This window comes from Corvus hawaiiensis, chromosome 12, assembly GCF_020740725.1.
Source record: "Corvus hawaiiensis isolate bCorHaw1 chromosome 12, bCorHaw1.pri.cur, whole genome shotgun sequence".
Taxonomy (NCBI): Eukaryota; Metazoa; Chordata; class Aves; order Passeriformes; family Corvidae; genus Corvus; species Corvus hawaiiensis.
The window spans coordinates 7,458,749-7,478,367 of record NC_063224.1 but is presented as its reverse complement, the minus strand read 5'-3'; the positions used below and the strand labels follow the sequence as shown (position 1 = coordinate 7,478,367).

Here is a 19,619-nt window from a genome sequence, read left to right as displayed (position 1 = left end):
AGAAGGTGGTCTGATCCCTACCCCTCAGGGAAGACACTCCCATCTAACACCCAAAAGGCCCTGTGGAGAGGGGACTGCTGTCACCCCCACACCAGTTACAGTGCTGAGCCCTTCTGGGACTCCAGAGGCTTGGGGAGAAGCGAACCAAACAGCCTGGGGATCATCAGCTGGGCAGAGCCAGGAATGGCTGCAAAAGAAAAGAGGAAACTATTTAGCAAAGAGTATAGAAAATTTTATTGTGGCCAGAGCTACTGAAGAGCTCCATACATGATTTTGGGACTGATTCTGCAAGGACAGAGTAAGAAAACACACAAGCTCTGCTCAGGGGCACCTGCTGCAGAGAAATTACTAATGCTTTGTGGTGGAGGGACAGTTGGCCTTGGAAAACCATGAGCCCAGCATTGCTGCAGGATGTAGTTTCCTTGGATGACAGTGGACATGAGGAGACACAACAGGAAGGACTTTGTCTAACTGGGACCCATGGGTGAGCAATGCTCTGGTCTCTGCAGACACCCAGTGCCATGGCTGCTGGCCCACACTCACCTGCTTTTCTAAAGGGTCACACGGCCAGCAGGTACCACTGGCCACAGCAGCCAGGGAAGCTGCAAGGAGTGTGACCACAGGCCAGCCCTTCCTGCAAACTGAGACAAAATTACTTCAACAGCTACATGAGACTTCACTTTTTCTGATCAACAGATCATGTAATTTGATGAAGAGTCAAAGCTCCTCATCCCAGTTCTTTCAGGAGACAAAAATCAGACAACAGAGAACAGTGTTAAGGCAGCCCTTTAAAACACCTGCAAGTCTTTCTCCCAGGCTAGTCTCTCCCACCAAGGCTGGGAGTCCAGCCTGCCTGTCCAGTGCTGGCTGTGCCCAAAGAGCCCTTGTCCCCCGATCCCCTGTCCTGCTCTGACCCAGTTCTAAGGAATGGTCTCAGACTGAGCTAGACAAGGGGAGAACAGCTTAGCTTGACTCTCACAGCACCCTGCTTTGTCCTGTCCTTCCCTAACTGGCACCTACCATAGCCTGGAGAAAGGTCAGTTGTGTCTTCCATGCATCAAAACATTTGGAAGAGTGATGAAGACTCCCCTGGCTTCCTTTTCTTTGCTGGTGCACCTGTTTGTTCACAGAATCAGCAGGGTGATGTGCTGGGGATGTCTGGAAATGTGCATCCAGAAACGCCAGTGCTGCTGCTCAGGGCTGTGCCAAATCCTGTTAGACATGGCCATGCCAGTGGTAAAGCCCATGGAGACGTGTGTGTAGCTGCTATCTGGGCTCTGAGATTAGATGGCTGCTAGGCAGATCTGGGCTTGCTGGAAGACCAGCCTCAGCACTCAGCCAGGAATCTGGAACGGGGCATGCTGCCTGGGGAAGCCACAAGGGCAGGGAGAGCCCAGGAGCTCTAGGATGGTAACCCAGACAGCTCTCTGCAGCTCACCCCCAGCACAGGGTGCTGTGGCTCAAGGCACTGGCCATGTGCCCCCATCTGCTGTGGGATCTTTCTGCACTACACATACCTCAGGCTTGGCTGTGGACTAACACAGATCTGGCAGCTCAGGAACTGGAAAGTTCCTGAGCTGTATCCCAAAACTTCTGTATCCCAAAACTTCTGAAGAGAATGCTGCAGCATGGGGCACCCCAGACTGCTGGGAAGGGGGAGCAGGCCAAACTATGCTGCCTTACAGAGAACATGCTGGCGGTGGACTTGGCTTGAAGGTGCACAGTGGAGAGCGGTATAGGGATGGGGCAATCCTGAGGTTACTCCCTGACCACCTGCTGAAGCCCCTGAGCATGATCCAAAGACTGACAGGGTGTAGGCAGATGGGAAATACAGCTTTCAGGGTGCAGGGAACGGCAGAGGTGCAGCCTTGTTCTTCCCCATACACTCTGCTGTGAAGTTACTGCAGTACCAGTGTGCAGAGGGCCCAGAGGGGTGGGCCCTTTCCCAGGGAAAGCACTTGAGCTCTCTTGAGCAACAAGTCTACCTCAGGTTTGCCACCTTGCTGCCTCTTGACTTTGGTTGAGGATGAGAAATGTCCCACTGCAGCCTGACAGCACGTGCACAGTGAGTCCTGTAGGCCTCTACACAGCACTAATGCCGTTCCCAAAGGCCATGGCTTTGGAAGGATGATCCCTAGGCCGCTGTGGTGCTTGTCCTTATGTCCTTTGAGCATGGATCATATGTGCCCACACGCTGCTTGCTGGTGCATTTTCTGTGGTCAGGCTCGGACGTGCTCTCACTGGGCTGGGGCTGAGGGACAAGAGGTTCTCCACTGCTCTTACTTACAAAGACAGCAGGCATCTTAGAAAAAAGTTCCAGGTCTCGTTCCACATGTCTGTCCTGTTGGCAGCTTCTCCTTTTGCTCTTGTGTTCAGAGTACAGATTCTTCCTCCTGACTCCTCTGGGATTGTCTGTGGACAAGGGATAATGTTGAGAGTTGCTTGAGTTATTCTTAGGAGACCCTTGAAGGACTGTGTCCCCAAGGTGAGTCTGAGCCACAGGAATCTCATCCATGGACTCAGCAGACTCTGAGTGATAGTCAGCAGGGAGTCCTGCTGCCTGGATGAGGCCCATGCTACTGGGGGACACAGCAGCTATCAGAGGAAAAGCTGGCACTAAGAGGTGAAGGCTGTGGGAAGGTGAGGTGGCAGCAGCCATGGCTGGGAACTCTGCAGATGGAAATAAAGGGAGAAGAAAGCTTAAGGGGAGAGAGATCTCTCAGCCCCACAAACACATCAACAAGCTCAGGAACTCTGCTAGGCCTGATCCACTAGAGTTAAAGCAAATCATACATATATTTATGCCAAATTCAGCAGAGAAGCTGACTGGTGCACTCTCACCTGACTGGGGATCTGGGAAGGAGGGCTGAGGTGTACCATGTGCTTTACATCTGCTGTCCGTTGCTGAGGAAGAAGCTTTCTGCATTTTCTTTCTTCTTTTCTTCTGTTGCTGTGAAAGCAAGTGGCCCAAGAGAAGGGAAGTCACTTCACCAGCCCAAAGTAACGAGAATTTTTTTACTTGTTACCTCTTTTTAATTCTTCCTACTTTGAATAACAAGCTCTAGGTATAACCAAAGTCCAAGAATATTTTATCGTTCAAGACTGAGCTACTACAAAGCAGTCATAGAGAACAGGCATTTAATGAACACACACCCACACATTATCTGCCTACAGTGACCCTCTGTGTGTAGGTACCTTTAAGCAGTTGCCTCATTAAGCTGTTGCCTCATTAAGCTGGGGGTTGTACGAGACGCTGGTCACTTGCATTTGTAAAGCCAAACTGGAAGAGGGGACCAAAACTCACAAAGCACAGGATGTCCCAAGAAAGGGACAGTCTTTGTCCCAAATACAGTATAGCTGAAAAGGATTTTTTCTTACCATCTAGATGGCAAGACTGATTAATAAGCTTGGAGGAAAGAGGAAAAGCACCACCACCTGCCATTTGAGCAAGAGGAGAGAACATGTGGATGCAGATAGATGAATCTCAGGAGCCCAGTCCAAGACTTTGGAGAGCTGTTCCATACACTCAAGCTCCACATCCACACACACCATCTTTCCCTGGGCAGGTGCTTTATCTGAACATTTAAACTGTTGGATTTTGCTCTACAGTAACATGCAGAGCTTCTTCCATCAACAAACAGTACAGACAGAGTCACTGAGCTGCACTGGGGCAGCAAGGCATTGGATTACAGCTGTGTTACAGCTGTGAGCTTATGAGGGAACTGTAGGATAGCTCTAATCAGGCCTGTAAGCAGAGACAGGAGAACATCACCTGGATTTGGTGACTGCAGGGCACAGCCACAACTGCAGACACACACTGAGGGGAGGCAGGGGGTGAGCAGGGGGTAAGCACAGCCTGCTCTAGAGTGAGCATGGCCTGGGTGAGTTGTCAGCAGCAGGTTGGGTGTGTGGCAAATCCTCCTTACCTGGGAAGGGGCCACAGAGTGAAGAGATGGGGGCTCAGGGGATGAGCTCTGCTTGGGGTCACCTTCTTGCTTGTGTACATAGAGCTTTGGAAAGCTAAAAACACAGCAGACACACAAGGTGATTCCCTAAGACAGGACTTAAGTCTGATGCCCTCTTTGCTTGCACAAAAACACCAGCCTGACCACAGCCTCCCCCGCCTTACCCAACATTCCCAGCAAAAGTGCAGGGGAACTTTTCCTGCACAACTGTGCAAAATAAGAAGGAAATCTCCAGGGACACAAGTTAACAGGAAAGGATTCATTAAGAGGCAAGGATCCTGTTTTCCCCTGAGTGCTTGCCTGTGTTATAAACTTGTAACTGTTGTGATGCATCTCTGGACAACCTGAAATCATGTAACTATAATGAGCTCAATATAGGAGTTACAGAACAAATCAGGCAGCCTTGAAATCATTTTAATATAAAACAATTAATAGAAATCTGTTTCATATAAAATATTTAATATAAAACGGCCTAAAGAGAGTATTCTAGGAACTGTATTTTCCCAGAGGAGGGAAGGAAAGTATTCCTGCAAGTATTTACCCTCCTGAAACTCAAAGATTTCACCATGCCTTGGTCAAAATACTGGTGCTCCCTATCCTCTTAAGTACTTTTGTCTTAGGCCCCACCAGTGACCTTGATAACAATTTCCCATTCACCACACATGCTGCTGGGAGGATCTTATCCTCAACTTTTCTCACCTTTTTCCTGAAGTTACTGTTGAGAATTCCTCTACTTGAATTCCAGGGTCTGTATAGCCAGGATTACCTGACAATAAGTCTGCTTCCTGGAAAAAAAACCCAAACCCAAACATTTTCAGACTAATACGAACACAGAGGGGAGAAGAGGGATTTTCATTACAGATGTATTCTTTTTCCTCATGGCAGACATTTTTTTTGTCCTTACAGGTAGCACAGCAGGAATCTGCTGCTTAAGAAGATGGAAAGCCAAGAGTGGCAAAATTAGAAGTCTTCTATTCATTTATTTAGTCCAGCCAGGATTTCATGTGACTCAAAACCAAATCACATTTACAGAGGTCAACTTAGTCATTTCTTGGGACCACATTCAAAATACCACTTAAAGCTTCCATTAGTTACACAGTTCAATCTGAGGAGCTATGCAGTGAATGCATAATATGTCTTTTAAATGCAAAATGGAGGTGAGGAAGATGGAAGCATGCAACATACAGGAAAAACATTAAGTGTTTTCTGCTTCTGGTGTGATCCTGTATGGCTAAGACCTGCTGATTTTTAAAAATGAGTGTGATATATTGCTTATTTGCCTCAGGTATAGATGAGTTCAGAGTAATGACAGCTGAACTTGAAAACTGTGTATTTTCAGAAACCTTACAAGAATAAGCCTCCAAAATCCAAGTGCTGTGTTACAGGAAAGGACCCCAGTTCTCCCTCAAAAGCACCCAGTTAAGATGGTCAGAATACCAAGGGATGAAGGGTATGAAGCCCTGCTATCAAAAAAGGATAAACCATGCTCAGAAGAACCTTGACACCACTTATCAGCTGCTCTTAAACTTGAATAATCATCAAGATAACTTATTTGCAAGTATTTCAGTGTGCAGTAACTATAAAGATATTTTAAAGTAACTTTCAGGTTAAGATGGAGGGGTTTAAAACGTGATAGGCATTAGCTTCAAAAATAGCTAAAACAAGCTCATGAAGACCTATTTTTCTGAACAGCCTGATCAGCAAATTTGAGAAAATGAAGTCAAAGCTGGACATGCCACAAATGGGCTCCTGAGAGATCCAGGGCCTCTGCACTTCAACAAATTCATAAACAATCAACAAAAGAGCAGAGCAGTGAGAAGCCTGGTGATGACAGTCCCTGATGTAAGGCATTAAAAATGAAAGCCAGCCGCAAAAAGCTGCAGAAGATCTTTGCAATATTGAATTACAGGGTAGTAAAATGGCACCAAAAAATCAATATTGCTAGAGGTAAAGATGGAAAGTGAAGCATGTGGGAAAAGTAGTGTAAATGGTATATACAAAGCAACAGTCTCTGAACTAGAAAAGAATCCATGGAGCTGCACATTCAGTGGCAGCTAAGAAATAATTTCAGATATTAAGAATAAAAATGAAAGGCAAATAAAAAAAGAAAATAAAAAGTAATTTCAGCTGTTTTATAGATGGTAACACAACATTTGAAGGGGATTGGTTTAGGAATCAAAAACATGACTTTCTGATTTAAAAATTTATCCAAGTGCAAGGTTAATAATCTGCAGAAATTTACTACATGCATTCAATTAGAATTTGTAACTCAAGTCAGATCATCACTCATCACCAATTGAACACAAAGTGTGCACAAATGTCTCCTCAAAGCTCCTTGGGGACACTTACAATCAAGATTTACATTCAGGCCTCATGCACCTGAGTCACAAATGAGTGTACAGCCAGGAGATGCAGGTCTTTTCAGAGGAAAGCACGTCATGGCTGAAATGAGCTGCAGCAGGAGACATCCCACTGCACAGAATAACTGAAAACAATCAGGATTCAATGTCCACAGCACACAAACAGGACTGCAGGACTGGCATTTCAAGGGAGCTTAATAAATGATTCATCTTGAGAATAACATGGACAATTTCTTTCCAAGCAGGGAATGAAAGAGCCTTTTTAAATCCATTTTGTTCATTTCAGCCTTCTATAAATAATGTAGAACCAAAGCAGCCACATAAATGAAAGTAAAGCGTTAGAGCTGACTATGAAAACAAATGAGACTCAATCAGTAGAAAATACAATGTTCTCTCACAGTGTGACACAAACTACAACCACAGCACAGACTCCAAGCCTCCCTCTGCTACCAGGCATGTAACAGGAGAATCAACATCCTCCCACTGCAGCATCAAGACAAGCCACCCTTTGCAGCTGGGTTGTCAGGATTCAGCTGCTGCTCCTGCTGAAAGCAGACTGCTGGATTGACAGACTGCCCAAGTTGTGCCCCTGTGCAAATCCTGGCCACGTTCACCAAATTCCAGCTGTGACCACCCCAAGGTCCATGGTTTACAAGGCCAGGGTGGATTCAGCTCCCTTGCCCACTGCAGCTGCCCTTATCAACCTCTTCAGTGACAGGAAGTGCCCTGAAGTGCTGGCTGGCTGGAGGGGACGCAGAATTGAACAGGAAAAATGTTCTTGTTCCAAGGAAAGTGGGTCTGTTGCAAGTGTTGAGGCTGAGAGTGAAGACTAAGTTCATCTTACATTGACACTGGAAGAAAGAAACAATACTGAAAATGTAAGGGAAGCTGAATAAAATCTGTGTTTAGTATTTAAAATCAAACCTCACCAACCTGAATCAGTTTCCAAAGCAAGTTCAAAGCTTTAGGAATGTGAGAAGAATCACATCCCAGCTGGCCTCATATGAAAGCCAGCTCCCTGGAATGAATGCAATTCTGCATTAAAGCATAGGATTTGGTTTAGTTTATATTTCTTTAGACTGCAAATGACTACAGAAAAAATGGTTACTTGCACATCCTGCTTTAGGTATGGTAATAGAGGCAAAGGCTCAATGTGGCCAACTGTTTTGCATTTTTTGTGACATCTGAACCACTTAAATGTGCAAAATTAGGGCTTTTACTTTGTGGGTCCTAAAGGTACATAAGAATCCTTTATCCTGAACAAGAATCCTTTAACCTGAACATAGCCGAAGACTTAACCACAGACCTACATGGAAAACTGAAGCCAAAATCAACACCCAAGCTTGAATAAGGCTCAAAAACAAGCATTAAAGGGGAAATGCATGTTTCTTCTTAGTCCCTAAAATGAATGAACAGTTCAGACAAAAGTGGGAAGAGGATGATTTCCATTTTATGCTTACAACATGTTGGATCAATTACAAAGGGTTGCAGTGTTCAAGCTAAAGAAGGCTGTATTCAACACAGCTCACAAAAGGCAAGTCACTTGGTGTCCTCCTACTCCAATCTATTTGTGTTTATCTCTGGTTGCTATGAAAGAAACAAGGAAAATCTGGTGGGTTAACATTTTTCTTAACAATGTTACTGGGCATCATCCAGTCTTTCTTGTTCCCCAAGGTACTAACTGCAGTCCTGAAACATCAAACTCCTTTTCACCCTGCTCCTTCCAGGCTTGCTGCTTCAAATTAACCATATTCACACATTTCTACATAAGAACCAGTGCAGACAGGAGACCATCATTGAATGCCAATCCCCAAATGTGCACACATACATGAAGTCCACCCCTGTTCAAATACATTTTAAGTATTAATTAAAATTCAGTAATGAGATGATTAGAGCTAATGCTTTATTATTGCTTTAATTTTCATAGTAAGCAAAGCTCTGTGAAACAAAGTGCCAAATATTTTTGTTGTTATGGAAACCTCTGTTTAAACTGGAAGTTCAACTTTTCCAAAACAGTAAAAAATATATATGAAAAGCTTCATATTATACAAAACTGAATGAGCTCACTTTCCCCTTTGCTTTGATAGGGAAGAACTATGGATGAACCCAGAGAGATCCCAGTATCTCTACACAGAATACTTGGATGAAGCTTTTATTTAATTAATTTATTATGAAATATAGAACTGTTTGTATAGTAGATAATTTACTTGCATAAAATGAAAAGTTACACATGACTGAGAATCACAGAATAATTTAGACTAGGAATAATTTCTGGAAGTTTTTAGTTCAATCCCCTGCTAAAGTCAGTACGGAACGTGTTCAGTCAAAATTTGAGTTAATCCAATAATTTATTTTGCCTTGTAGCAAAATAAATTACACTGAACCTCTCAATTCAGAGCCTGATATATCTGCCTCTGCAGAGTCTAGCAGCATTTAAGAGCTTGTAGAACTCTTTTTACAGAGATATAGATCAACATGGTAATAACATCATGGTAATAACAAGGACCCTTATCACTGTATAGACTCATTCCAAAGAAAAGCACATATCTGGGTCATTTCTTAAAAACTGGTGTCCTTTTCACTTTCAAGATGGTTAAATTATTGGTATTATTAGCTGCCCAATTATTAGCCCCAGTTTCTCCAGCCTTAGAGCCTGTCTCACTTGAAGTCATGACACAAGCCCCCAAGATGTGCAGTGCCACCCAAACAGATGGTCCTGTCCTTCTTAGGGACAGGATTCTTCCCACTCTTCAGTCACCCTCATTTGTGCTAAGCCAGGCATTTATGTGACTGCTTGGTGAACCAAATGGGAGGGAGCTGGGCCAGCTCAACTATTTTTTTAATAAAGTTTTTTGTTACTCAGATGAGTTCCCCCACCCTGTCCTAACGAACAGCTGTGCTGGCAGAAGAGACAAGATAGTGCAGGGCCCAAAACAAGTGGTGGAGGAAGAGAGTGGGTGGGATTGATTCCTTTGAAAGCAGTACTTGCTTACACCTAAAGTGTTCATGGAATTACAGGCCTTGCGCTCTCTCACATCCTACTCAACTCCATCAAAGTATGTCTGAAGTCTTATCTCTAGCAACTGCCTTTAAAATATGGAGCTGAAGAAAGTGAAGCAAAGTTTACACTGCAAACAAGCAAGACTGTTTTTGAGAAATGGACTGAAAGTAGGATGAGTACCTGACTGGGTCTCACTTGGGAGGAACAAGACTCCTGTTTCTTGTCCACCTTGTCTGGCTGCTGCTGGGGACGCTGCTGCAGGATGTACTCGTACGTAGACAGCTTGTGCCACACTGAAAGGGACAAAAGAGACCTGTCAGCACAGGAAAGGCCCCTCCCTGACTGCACTTAAACAAGCAGGCTGGATGACTGTACAATCAAACAGTAACTATAAACATGAAAAACTGATAATCTAAGCCAAAAGTACCTGTGCACTGTACATCCTACTATATTCTTTATTGTCACCATCACAATGCTTTCTTAAAGTCCTGCTATTCTAAAGTCTCCTAGAATGGTACAGCCTTCTATAGCAATTTGTTCAGTTCATTTCAGAGCAAATCCATTATTCATGTCCAACAGGGGTAAGATCTGTACTGTACAAAAAGCTCAGCGAGCAATCGGAAGGTATGTGGTGCTAAATGGAGAGAAGAAATTGAGCAGGTTAGTGTGTCCTGTAGTGACTGAGACACTTAATGTGCAAACCAGAGAGCACCAAATGCACAGCTTGCTTCGTGCCAAACAGATGTGCCCAGAGTTCACATGTCCCTGACTTTATGAGCTCTCCAGGTCCCCATGCAAACACATCTGCTCCCATGAATGACCAAAAGCATGTGACATTTCTGAGCAACTTGGTTTCTTCATGAGACCCAAAATCTTATGAGAGTCTAAAACTCAGACATTCTTCCCATAATGACCTTAAGTAGTTTTAGAGAACAAACCCCAGAAACAGATGTTGAAGGGTTTTAGTGCACAGCCTGGTAGTTATTCCTCTTTTTTTTACAGAAGCACAGCAGTTAAAGAAGATGCCTAGGATCATCTGGACTAAAATCCTCCCTCTACCTGAAGATGTTTTCATCAGTGATATCTTACCTCTCAAAACCATGCCCTGAACACAGGACTGCTTCACAGAGAAGTGGGGGAGAGCAGAGGAGAGGTGCCCCTCTGCTAAAGCAATCACCTTATGAAGAAATAAAAATTCAGGATCTTTTTGGCCAGGAAGAGAGAACATAGAGATGAATGTGAGTCTGCAGCCAAGTGATTACTTAACAGGGACAGTGCAGGCTGCTGGCAAGTGCTCCTAGAATGGCACCCTTTGCTTTCTTTGAAAAACAGAATATTGCTTCATAAGGAAAGGCTTATCAACCATTTTTAATTTAGATTTTGTCGGTTTCTGAATACTTATAGTGTAACTTTTTAAATATTTTAATAGAGCTATTTAGTTAAAATACTTCATTTTTTGGCCACATAACACTGCAGCACATAACGTGCAAAATACGATCACAGTCTGTGAATAACCCTATATGCTTTCCTATATTCCCTTCCTATTCCCTACTATTTTTTTTTTTATTCTGCTATCAGCCTCACAGTATTGAAGTGCCCTGCTTCACCAAATGCCTCTAGAACTGAGTCTGAATCAGGACTAGTAATTTTGAATACACGGACCTACTATTTTGAGAATAACCTACTTCCTTTGAGTGATCACAGTGAGTAGTAATTAAACCCAGCAGAGTAACTCTGAAATTTTCACTGTGCTTGTAACAAAACTAGATACTAAATTTTCAGTCGTACCTGACTTAAGCCATTTTTTATGGGAAGCCTAAGGGCAGTACCACTCACATGGGTGCTATTTAATTTCTGTAATTTAATTACTGGAAAAACAGTGACCAACAGTAATTACATTTGAATTGGTAAAGTGTATTTCTAGTCCCAAAAGAGGGTAGACAGTTCATTACAACACTGTCTACCTTAAAGCATTCAGAGGAGACTATTAACAATTACAGGTACGAAATAAGAGGAGTTTAAGTTCAGACATACTTTGTCTATCTCCCTGAAACCCAGCTGTAAGTGCAAATGCAGTGGTTAAGTGCAATGCATACGCATACGAAGCACACCATATAGGCTTCAGGGTGGTAACATCCCTCTTTAAAGCAAGGGCTTACACACTACATTCTGCACAGCTGGGAACAGTTTCATTAGGGCAGCAGATTATAATGTAATTAATTCTTAAAAAAAAAAAAGCAATAATTCTGTTTCTACGTTAGTAATAAAGATTTAGAATTAGACCAAAAGTAGAAGTTAATTTGGCTCTAAATTTATTCTGAAAAAGGAGAAAGAATCACCCCAAGACAAGAGCAGCAAAATCTTCCCCAAGCCCAGAGCAGAACTAGTGGTACACACGGAGGTTTCTGTCTGGCAGATAAAGCAGGTCACTGTCTCAGGCAGGGAGCACCCTCTTGTGGAAGCTGTACACAAGGACAGGATAAATATCGCTCAGGACTAAACTGAATATTCCTTTTCCATCCAGAAGATACCTACCTGTAGTGACCCCGGCTTTGTTATGCTTTTGTCTTTCCACGGTGCTAGATCAACCTTTTACATCTCCAGGCAGTGACATTGACCCAGAAAGGCCAACTGTCAATTCTGCCAAGGAAGTAAAATTGCAGTGTGCCCAAATTTCAGTCAAGCTCAAAGAGGCTCTAGAAGGAAAACGACTGTCAGTGTCCTCACTGAGTGCACTGTCCATGCCAGCTGAGGAACACTCACCTATCGAACACTACACTTCAGCAGTGCAACTGTTTTGCTTCTGGAGCTGTGCTGGTTTGTGCTGACCTAGTTTGTGTTGGCATCTGTAGGTCTGTTAACTGAGAACCTGAAAATCCATCCAAGGATCCTCTGTAACCGCTGTCCTCACTTCTCTTCCACCACATCCCTTCTTCCCTAGTTCTGGCACCACCAACTACTGCAAATGTAAGATCTTTCCCTATCGTTACTTTCATCAGCAGCCAAAAAGCATTGGCTTAATTTTAGACGATGGCTGAAAAAAGGTTTTTGATGCCCATCTGTACATAAACAAACATAAATATCCTTTCTTGACAGAGAAACAAGCAGTAGATCTAAAGAGGAGGCTTTCTGAAAGCCTCTTCCTCTAAATTACACAAGTCTTCTTGTATCAATATGGTAGAATTTCCATAAAGGGACCTTAACCTGGATGGCAGTGCTCCAGTCAGAAATTTAACTCAGTACATCCCCATTTCTCTGGGGTAAGGGAAATACATGCTCTCTCACACAACAGAAGTCCTGGGGAGCACAGTGAGGAGACTCACAAAGGCCATATGCAAAATCAATCTGAATCTGCCATCACCGGCACCAAGCTGGGATTGACCAGTTCATCCCACCTGGCCTCTCCAATACTCTCCCATGTGCTTTCAGTTTCAGGATAACATAGCTTAAACATGGCTGCAGAGGCCCAACACAAGTTCCACATTACACATGCACTGATAAGCCTACCTGAGAGTGGGGGAAACTCAGAAATATAATGTTAAATCCCAATTTTGTACCTTTTCAACGGCAATCTTGCACAATCGGTGTATATTAGTGACACGGGTGAACACAGAGAATGCAGGATGAGTAGAAGCTAAGCAAAAATGAAATGGGGGTGTAGATGACAGGAACAAAACACCTACAGAGATAGATGTGAAAGGTCAAGAGGTGGCCCAGCAGGATCATGGTCACTAGGCTCAGAAGAATAAAAATCCCAGCTGTGACCAAAATGGCAGGTGCCCGAGTCTCAACAGGAGATGCAGGAAGAAACACAAACCAGCGGTCCATGTGGTTCCTCAGAGCTGCAAAACAAACAGAGCTGGAGGTAAGTAGATTGTCCAGGTATGAATTATCTCTAAATAAACTTTACTTTATGGAAATCTTGTTAACTCAAAAGTAGCTGCAGACCCATTGTGCCCTGGAGGCCTAAGAAATCTGGTGCCTGCAGGGCTTTTAGGAAGAGCAATTAGATCTGTAAGGAAAGACATTCCATCCAGCTGAGCAGAGATACTCTAACAGAAATATATCATTGAAGCAGTAAAGAATGGAGCTCCTCCTCAGTGGAAGAGCTCACAGAATCCAAACCCTCATCAAGACATGCTGGCTGATTCCCAGGATGCTCATGTGAAGCACTGCTGTACCATCAAAGTGCTGGTCAGAGCGAAGCACCGTGGGGTCGACGAAGAACTCCACAAAGACGTAGAAAGCAACGAGCAGCAGAAGCCCCAGGCCCAGAATGGCAGACAGCACACTGTTCAAAAAGAGCCTGCCAGCAAGGAGAGAGGTCTCAGTGGCTTCAATAACATCACACATACAATTCAATATCCCAGCCTCTAATAAAAGATAGAGACAGCTATCTCAAATTACTGTCACGCTTTCTTACACTTTTGATAGACACTGGTGAACAGCTTTACTTATTTTTTGTTACCCTGAGGGACTAAACTGTGACCCTTTACTGCAACCACGGTTACAAAACAGTCAAGTATATCTAGGACAGACAAAGAGCTCCCTGCACAAAATCAGAAGGCAGTGTAACATGGCACCCAGCAACACCACCACTTTGCTTTCCATGGAGTTTTAGTGCAGGAAAGTAAACTGAGAAGCATCAGTGATAGTCTCCTTACTCTTATCTGAAACCTGGCATGGATTAGAGGTCTCTATATGCTGCCAACTGGCAGGTCTCATAGGGAAAGCATGTGATCTGGATGCAGGTTGTTTCAGATCAAAACAGCACCATCATGGTTCCATTTCTACTCCAGCTCTCAGAAGCACTAAGGACACCCACTTAACATCCTGTAAGCTTTTCCTAATACCACATAATAACTCTATGTTCTCTGTTTTAACTTACAGATGTTCAGCTACAACATTCTAAGTTTAGGAATTTTATCCCTGGTTAATTGAATGTCATGATTATGCTTGTATTTTCTGCCTAATTTTCTCATGACTGATTCTATTCAGCCAGGGGATAAAAGAAAAGTGGTTCTGCATGGCTAAATACCGACTGGACTGAGCTACAGGAGAACCTTGGAAAGAGAAGGAGCCACATCATTAATGCAGTGTTATGCTTCTGTCACAATCCCAAGCTCTTACCAGTAATTCCTTTCTCCCACACAGTTGTTGAGCCATTTGCAGTGATGATCAAAGCCACACACACACTTGTTGCAAGTTCCACAGTGCTTTGACTTGGCACTCCTGCCAAAGGAAGGGTGGCATTAGTGTGGCAGCATCAGCTCACTACTGTGACTTTTCAGTGACTCAAACACAGGGGGATATAGCAGCAGAGATCCTGGTAATAGTGAGTAAACCTTCTGCATCAGGAGTACTTTATCTCCCAAACTCATCTGCCACTGTTGGACCACAATCCCAAACACTACAAAATTCACCTTTCAAGGCACTGCACGATTTTTAATTTGGAGATTTTTGAATTCTTATTTGAATCCCTTCAGCAGTTCTACAGAGCTTGATCTTAATGCCTGCCCTCCAAGCATTTCCTGCTACTGGTCAGCATCCAGCCAGACAAGCACACACACACACAAGTTACACACTTTTAGGTAAAACACCAACACCCAGGGAACATGGAACACTACAGCCCTCTCCACACATGAGCAATGAAATAAAACACAAAATCCTGTGCACATTTGACAGAAGGCCCCTACCCAATTACCTGAACCCTGCCACAAGATAAAGTTTAACTTGCACTGTAGCAGTCCAGGGCTCAATTTCAAATCTTACAGTCTGACATTAAGGACTAGTGGTGAAGTGCAATGGTGAAGAAGACAGAGCAGTAGAAAGAAAAGAGAAGATACTTACACATCTACATCACAGACATGGCAGTGATGGTTCTCAATGACATGTGCGTGTTGGTTACGGTTGAAGGTGGCCAGAGGCCCCAGATAGTTTTTTTCTCTCACGTTTGCATCCGCAGGGTCAATGGAGACTGCAGTAAGATGAACAACTAAATGGTAGATAAAACACACTCCTGGACACTGAAGTACACAGTTAAGGACTTAACACGTGTCTTTTAATCCTTAACACACAAATCCCACACAGATGAGAAATTTATGATGTAGAATTCCTTTGTAACAGATTGCAGCATATTAATCTGAGCTTTATTGATAGAGGTGTTTGACTTGTAATAAATGTCCTCTGGAAAAAGACAACAAAATCTACAGGACCATCCCTCCTCATTATGTACCACTCTGCCTTGCAGAAGTGTCCTTCCTAGCACAGGGTGTTTTTAAAAGTTACCTTGACTTACCAGAATCTGACCCCAAGTGCAGACTGCTGACATAGGTCCAAGTTTCTTAGTCCATACAGACTCCTTGGAAAGGAGAGTGGTTAAGGCTGTGCATATGCCCTTTCACAAGATCAGACTTCCAAGAAAAAAAAGTCACATCAAGGAAGTAGTATTGATTACCTTGCTTTCCTTTTCCTTAGCCAGAATTCCAAGGAAGAGGAGCACACCTTTAAAGTAGGCTCCTACACAATTTACAGACAGGACTCAGGATTTGTCACTGTTTCTATACACCCAGATGTGCACATCGTTGATCATACTAAGACCCATGGAAAATAGATCAATGCAGTAAGTTAAAAAAGGAGGCCTTTGAGAGGTCCAGCTCACTGGAGCTCTGATGGCTGGTGGAGCAGAACAGGAAGGGATTTGCCTTTGACACAAAAGAGACATTAGTGCTTTATTAACTGGAAGTAAAACTTGAGGAAATATTAATCTGTTGAATTAAGAGTAACTTTAGATTGCATTATGAAGATATTTGGTAGGCAAATTCACGAGGTTTGAACTGTGATAATATCAAGGATTTGAGCAAGCTAAGTAGATGCAAGACCACTGAGCTAATTACATTCATGTCTAAATCATGCAAGTGTAAAAACTAAATCATAAGCAAAATCATCCCAAACACATCAAAGACTTAGAGGCATATCATTTATATATCTGACTTACAGATAAGTGCACATCCCATCTCTTCAGAACAAGGCCTGGTCTTGAGGAAGTTCCTTCCCTGGGCGATAGTACAGGTGGCACTGGGAGTACTGGGAGCACTGGGATTGCTCCCCAGCTGCTCCAGGCTGAACAAGGCTGTCCTCTCCTCTAGACCCTTCACTCTCTTCATCATATGTGTATTAACTGCTGCTCAAGATTGTCGCATAGGAGACCTCTCCTCTGAGGTTCACACCACACCACCTTGACTGTCACTCCCAGATTTTCTACTGAATACAGGAGAGGGCCCAGGGAGAACATCCACTGTGAGCCATCACAAGCAACCCACCATACAACCACGAGCATGTAAAGCTGCCTTTCACGACTCATCCAGTCAGCACAGAGAGGTGGGGCTGCCTTCACGACAAGGATGTTTCAGGAGGGGCTTTTTTAGTATGAATTTCTTCAAACCCTGCAGCAGACTTGTAGAAGAATAATATAAAGCAAAGGAGACACATAGGCAGAAGCAGGGAGCAGAAGAGCATCGGAGGCAAGGGTAGTGACCTTAATAGAGAGTGATGAAGCAGACAAGCAGAACATCAGTGACCTAAAGTGAGGATCTCAAAGCAACTGTTTCTAATAGTCAGAAGACGATCAGGATGATGGTTACAGTTCAGAAGAATATATCTGGCTCAGGTGCTTTTCTCCTATGCTTTCTGTGCTACCTAACAAGTACTGTCAAAACCCCCCAGTGATAGTTTGTACCAGCCCACGTTCTCCTCTAGATCCAAGGATACGATATAACCAGCGGGCAGCCAGTGGCGGGGCAGGAGAGGAACCAGGATTCCAAAGCCAACTAGCGCATAGAAGAGGAACAGCAGCCAGGCAATGATCTGGAACAGGTGCAGGGGCCAGCTCCAGCCATTTCTTCGAGCGCGTTGGACCTTCACCTCAGGGACAGCTTCGCCCAAATCCTCTGGAGCTATCTTATTATGAGGTTTATTGCAGATATTCATCTACAGAAATCAAAAATGGAAAATGAAATGACATGATACAAAAGTACTGTGACTGAGCCCTGGTGCTGGAGATATGCTCCAAGGTGGACAAAGTTAGAGAGACTAAAATGATGGCACATGCGAGGAGAAACAGCTCTAAGCTCAGAAGCGAGTTCTCCTTTTTTCACTTAGTGGTGGATTATTAGATGCTGCTTTTCACCTGCCACAGAGCCAGGAGAGTTTCTAATAACAGAGAGTTGGGCTGCTCTGCTTCATGGAAAACTTGAGATACCAGGGAGAGCAAACCAGGCAGTAGATCAGGGGCAGCATCCAAAACCGGCACAAAGGAACTCTGCTGGACCTGAGCTGACTCAAAGTACCTCTGCAGCACTCTGAGCCTTCCTTAGTAACTAAAGAGGATGCGAAATTGACGTCTAACATGATAAACAACTTCAATTAGTCTGACTAACATGCACAGGAGAGTGATGAAAGAAAAGGAGGAGGTCTCTGGCTCACTTGTGGTATTTTTGATAATGGTTCCAGTGCCAGAACAATGCCACAGGGGTGGAAGAGAGCAAGCATGGCAACATGCTGAAAGAGTGAGCAGGACAATTCCAAGCTTGGTATGCCAACAGCCCTTCAGACCCAGGCGAAGGGCTGGAAATGTCTTTTTCAGTCAACTGGTAGAAGAGTGGGTAAGAATAGCCGAGAATGTAATTTATGCTCATCAGCACAGTCTTATCAACAGGCAGGCTGGAATAAAAAATTCCTAACTTCACCCTTTGACGCAATTAGCAGTATCTGCCTGCATTCATCATTTAACTTGTTACATGGCAACTGGCTCATCACTGATGAGAAATCATTACCAACCATGTAATCCTTTTCTCGTTACGCTGTTGAAAACTTGCTCGTGCATCACTTTGAGCTACCTGTCACAAAACCCACAGAGAGTATGCCCGTAACGCCTTTCTATCCAGCTCCAAAAAACACCGAGTATAAAAGGCATGAAGTCACTGTCAGGGTAGACAGAGAGAGAGGCACCGGGACGCACGGGCAAGCACCAGGGGCCGGGGTCAGGTGAGCGCGTTCCCGGGCAGCCATTCTGGTGAGAGCCGCGTAGACCCCTCCCGCACTCCACCACCTCCCACCCCTCACCTTCTCCCCGCAGAAGCGGCTGACAGCGGCCCCGGCCCTGCCTCATGCCCAGGCAGGGCGCGGGGGCCCCGGCTGAGGCCTCCACGGCAGCTCCCGGCGCCTCCGCGGGCCTCTGGCCGCTGGGCCGGTCGCCATGGCAACGGCTACGGCGGCGCGCAGGGGGCAAAACGTGGCGGGAGCGATCGTTCCGCGGGGATCCGGGAGGAAGGAGCGAGGCTTCGTCCTACACCAGCCCCGGTGTGGGGTCCTCTCACACCCGGGGAAATCCCGCCTACCACACTCCCCAGCCTTCCAAGGGGTCACATTCCATACAGATGGGGCTGGACATGCCCAGTGAGCCAGCGGTGGAGGCTGGTTGTGAGCTAAAGCCATCCCACTCCTGGAAAACTCCATTCCCTGTTATATCAACCAGTCTTTATGGTATGAAAATGTAGTATTTTTGTTAATATATCTATTCAGATTTACACTGTGACGTAATGAGGTTGCAGAATTTTACTGCGGAGTTTGGAATTTTACTGGAGGCTTTGCAGTGGTTTGTGCTTAAGTAAAACAAAGTAAAGGACACAGAAATAAGGATTGCTTTATCAATGAAGGATTAAGGACACCCCTGGGCAACCAGGATAACACAGCATTTGACGTATTTGAAATCCTCCTAGCATCATTTGGTATCAGTAATTCCAGCAAGATGGATTCCAGGGATGCCTGGATCATGGAATCATAGATTATCTTGAGTTGGAAGGGATTCACAAGGATCATCAAGGCCAACTCCTGACCCTACACAGGACTACCCCAAAAATCATACCATATGTCTGAGAGTGTTGTCCAAATGCTTCCTGAAGTCTGGCAGGTTTGGTGCTGCAACCACTTCTGCAATCACCGGAAAAGCAGCAAGAACACTGGGAAAACAGAATCAGAGAAACAGTAAGGTTGGAAAAGACCTCTAAGATCATCGAGTCCAACTACTAACCCAGCACTGCCATGTTCACCACTAAACCATGTCCCCATGTGCCACATCCACACACCTTATGAACACTTCCAGGACTGATGATTTCACCACTGCCCTGGACAGTCTGTTCCAGTGCCTGACCACCCTTTCCATGAAGAAATTTTCCCTGATATCCAATTTAAACCTCTACTGGCACAACTCTTGCCCTATCACTTGTTACCTGG

At 44.5% G+C, this 19,619-nt stretch overlaps 1 protein-coding gene across 2 annotated transcripts; it reads right to left on the bottom strand.

The window, feature by feature from the left end:
• Positions 1-210: 210 nt before the first annotated feature.
• ZDHHC1 (zinc finger DHHC-type containing 1) lies at positions 211-18,713 on the bottom strand. Of its 2 annotated transcripts, XM_048316884.1 has the most exons (11): positions 18,450-18,713; positions 17,097-17,315; positions 15,177-15,352; positions 14,457-14,558; positions 13,508-13,632; positions 13,010-13,168; positions 9,507-9,619; positions 4,665-4,750; positions 3,927-4,020; positions 2,842-2,950; positions 211-2,412 (listed from the first exon to the last, which is right to left on the bottom strand). In XM_048316884.1, exons 2-11 carry the CDS (start codon positions 17,313-17,315, stop codon positions 2,135-2,137), a joined length of 1,461 nt encoding a protein of 486 aa, XP_048172841.1. In that variant the 5' UTR covers positions 18,450-18,713; the 3' UTR covers positions 211-2,134. The 2 variants fall into 2 exon arrangements, with proteins under 2 accessions (XP_048172841.1, XP_048172842.1); XM_048316885.1 differs by lacking the exons at positions 17,097-17,315; positions 18,450-18,713 and adding an exon at positions 16,324-17,075 and having other exon boundaries at positions 15,177-15,303.
• Between the last annotated feature and the right edge of the window lie 906 nt (positions 18,714-19,619).

What these genes read in the sequence shown, in the direction of transcription:
- ZDHHC1 (XM_048316884.1), bottom strand. Translation starts at nt 17,315, where the DNA reads ATGAATATCTGCAATAAACCTCATAATAAGATAGCTCCAGAGGATTTG. An exon ending in ACAGTAACTTCAGGAAAAAG is followed by an intron (nt 4,021 to 4,664) that starts GTGAGAAAAGTT and finishes CTGTGTTTTTAG; the next exon opens with CTTTCCAAAGCTCTATGTAC. An exon ending in CTTCCCAGATCCCCAGTCAG is followed by an intron (nt 2,413 to 2,841) that starts GTGAGAGTGCAC and finishes CCTTGTCCACAG; the next exon opens with ACAATCCCAGAGGAGTCAGG.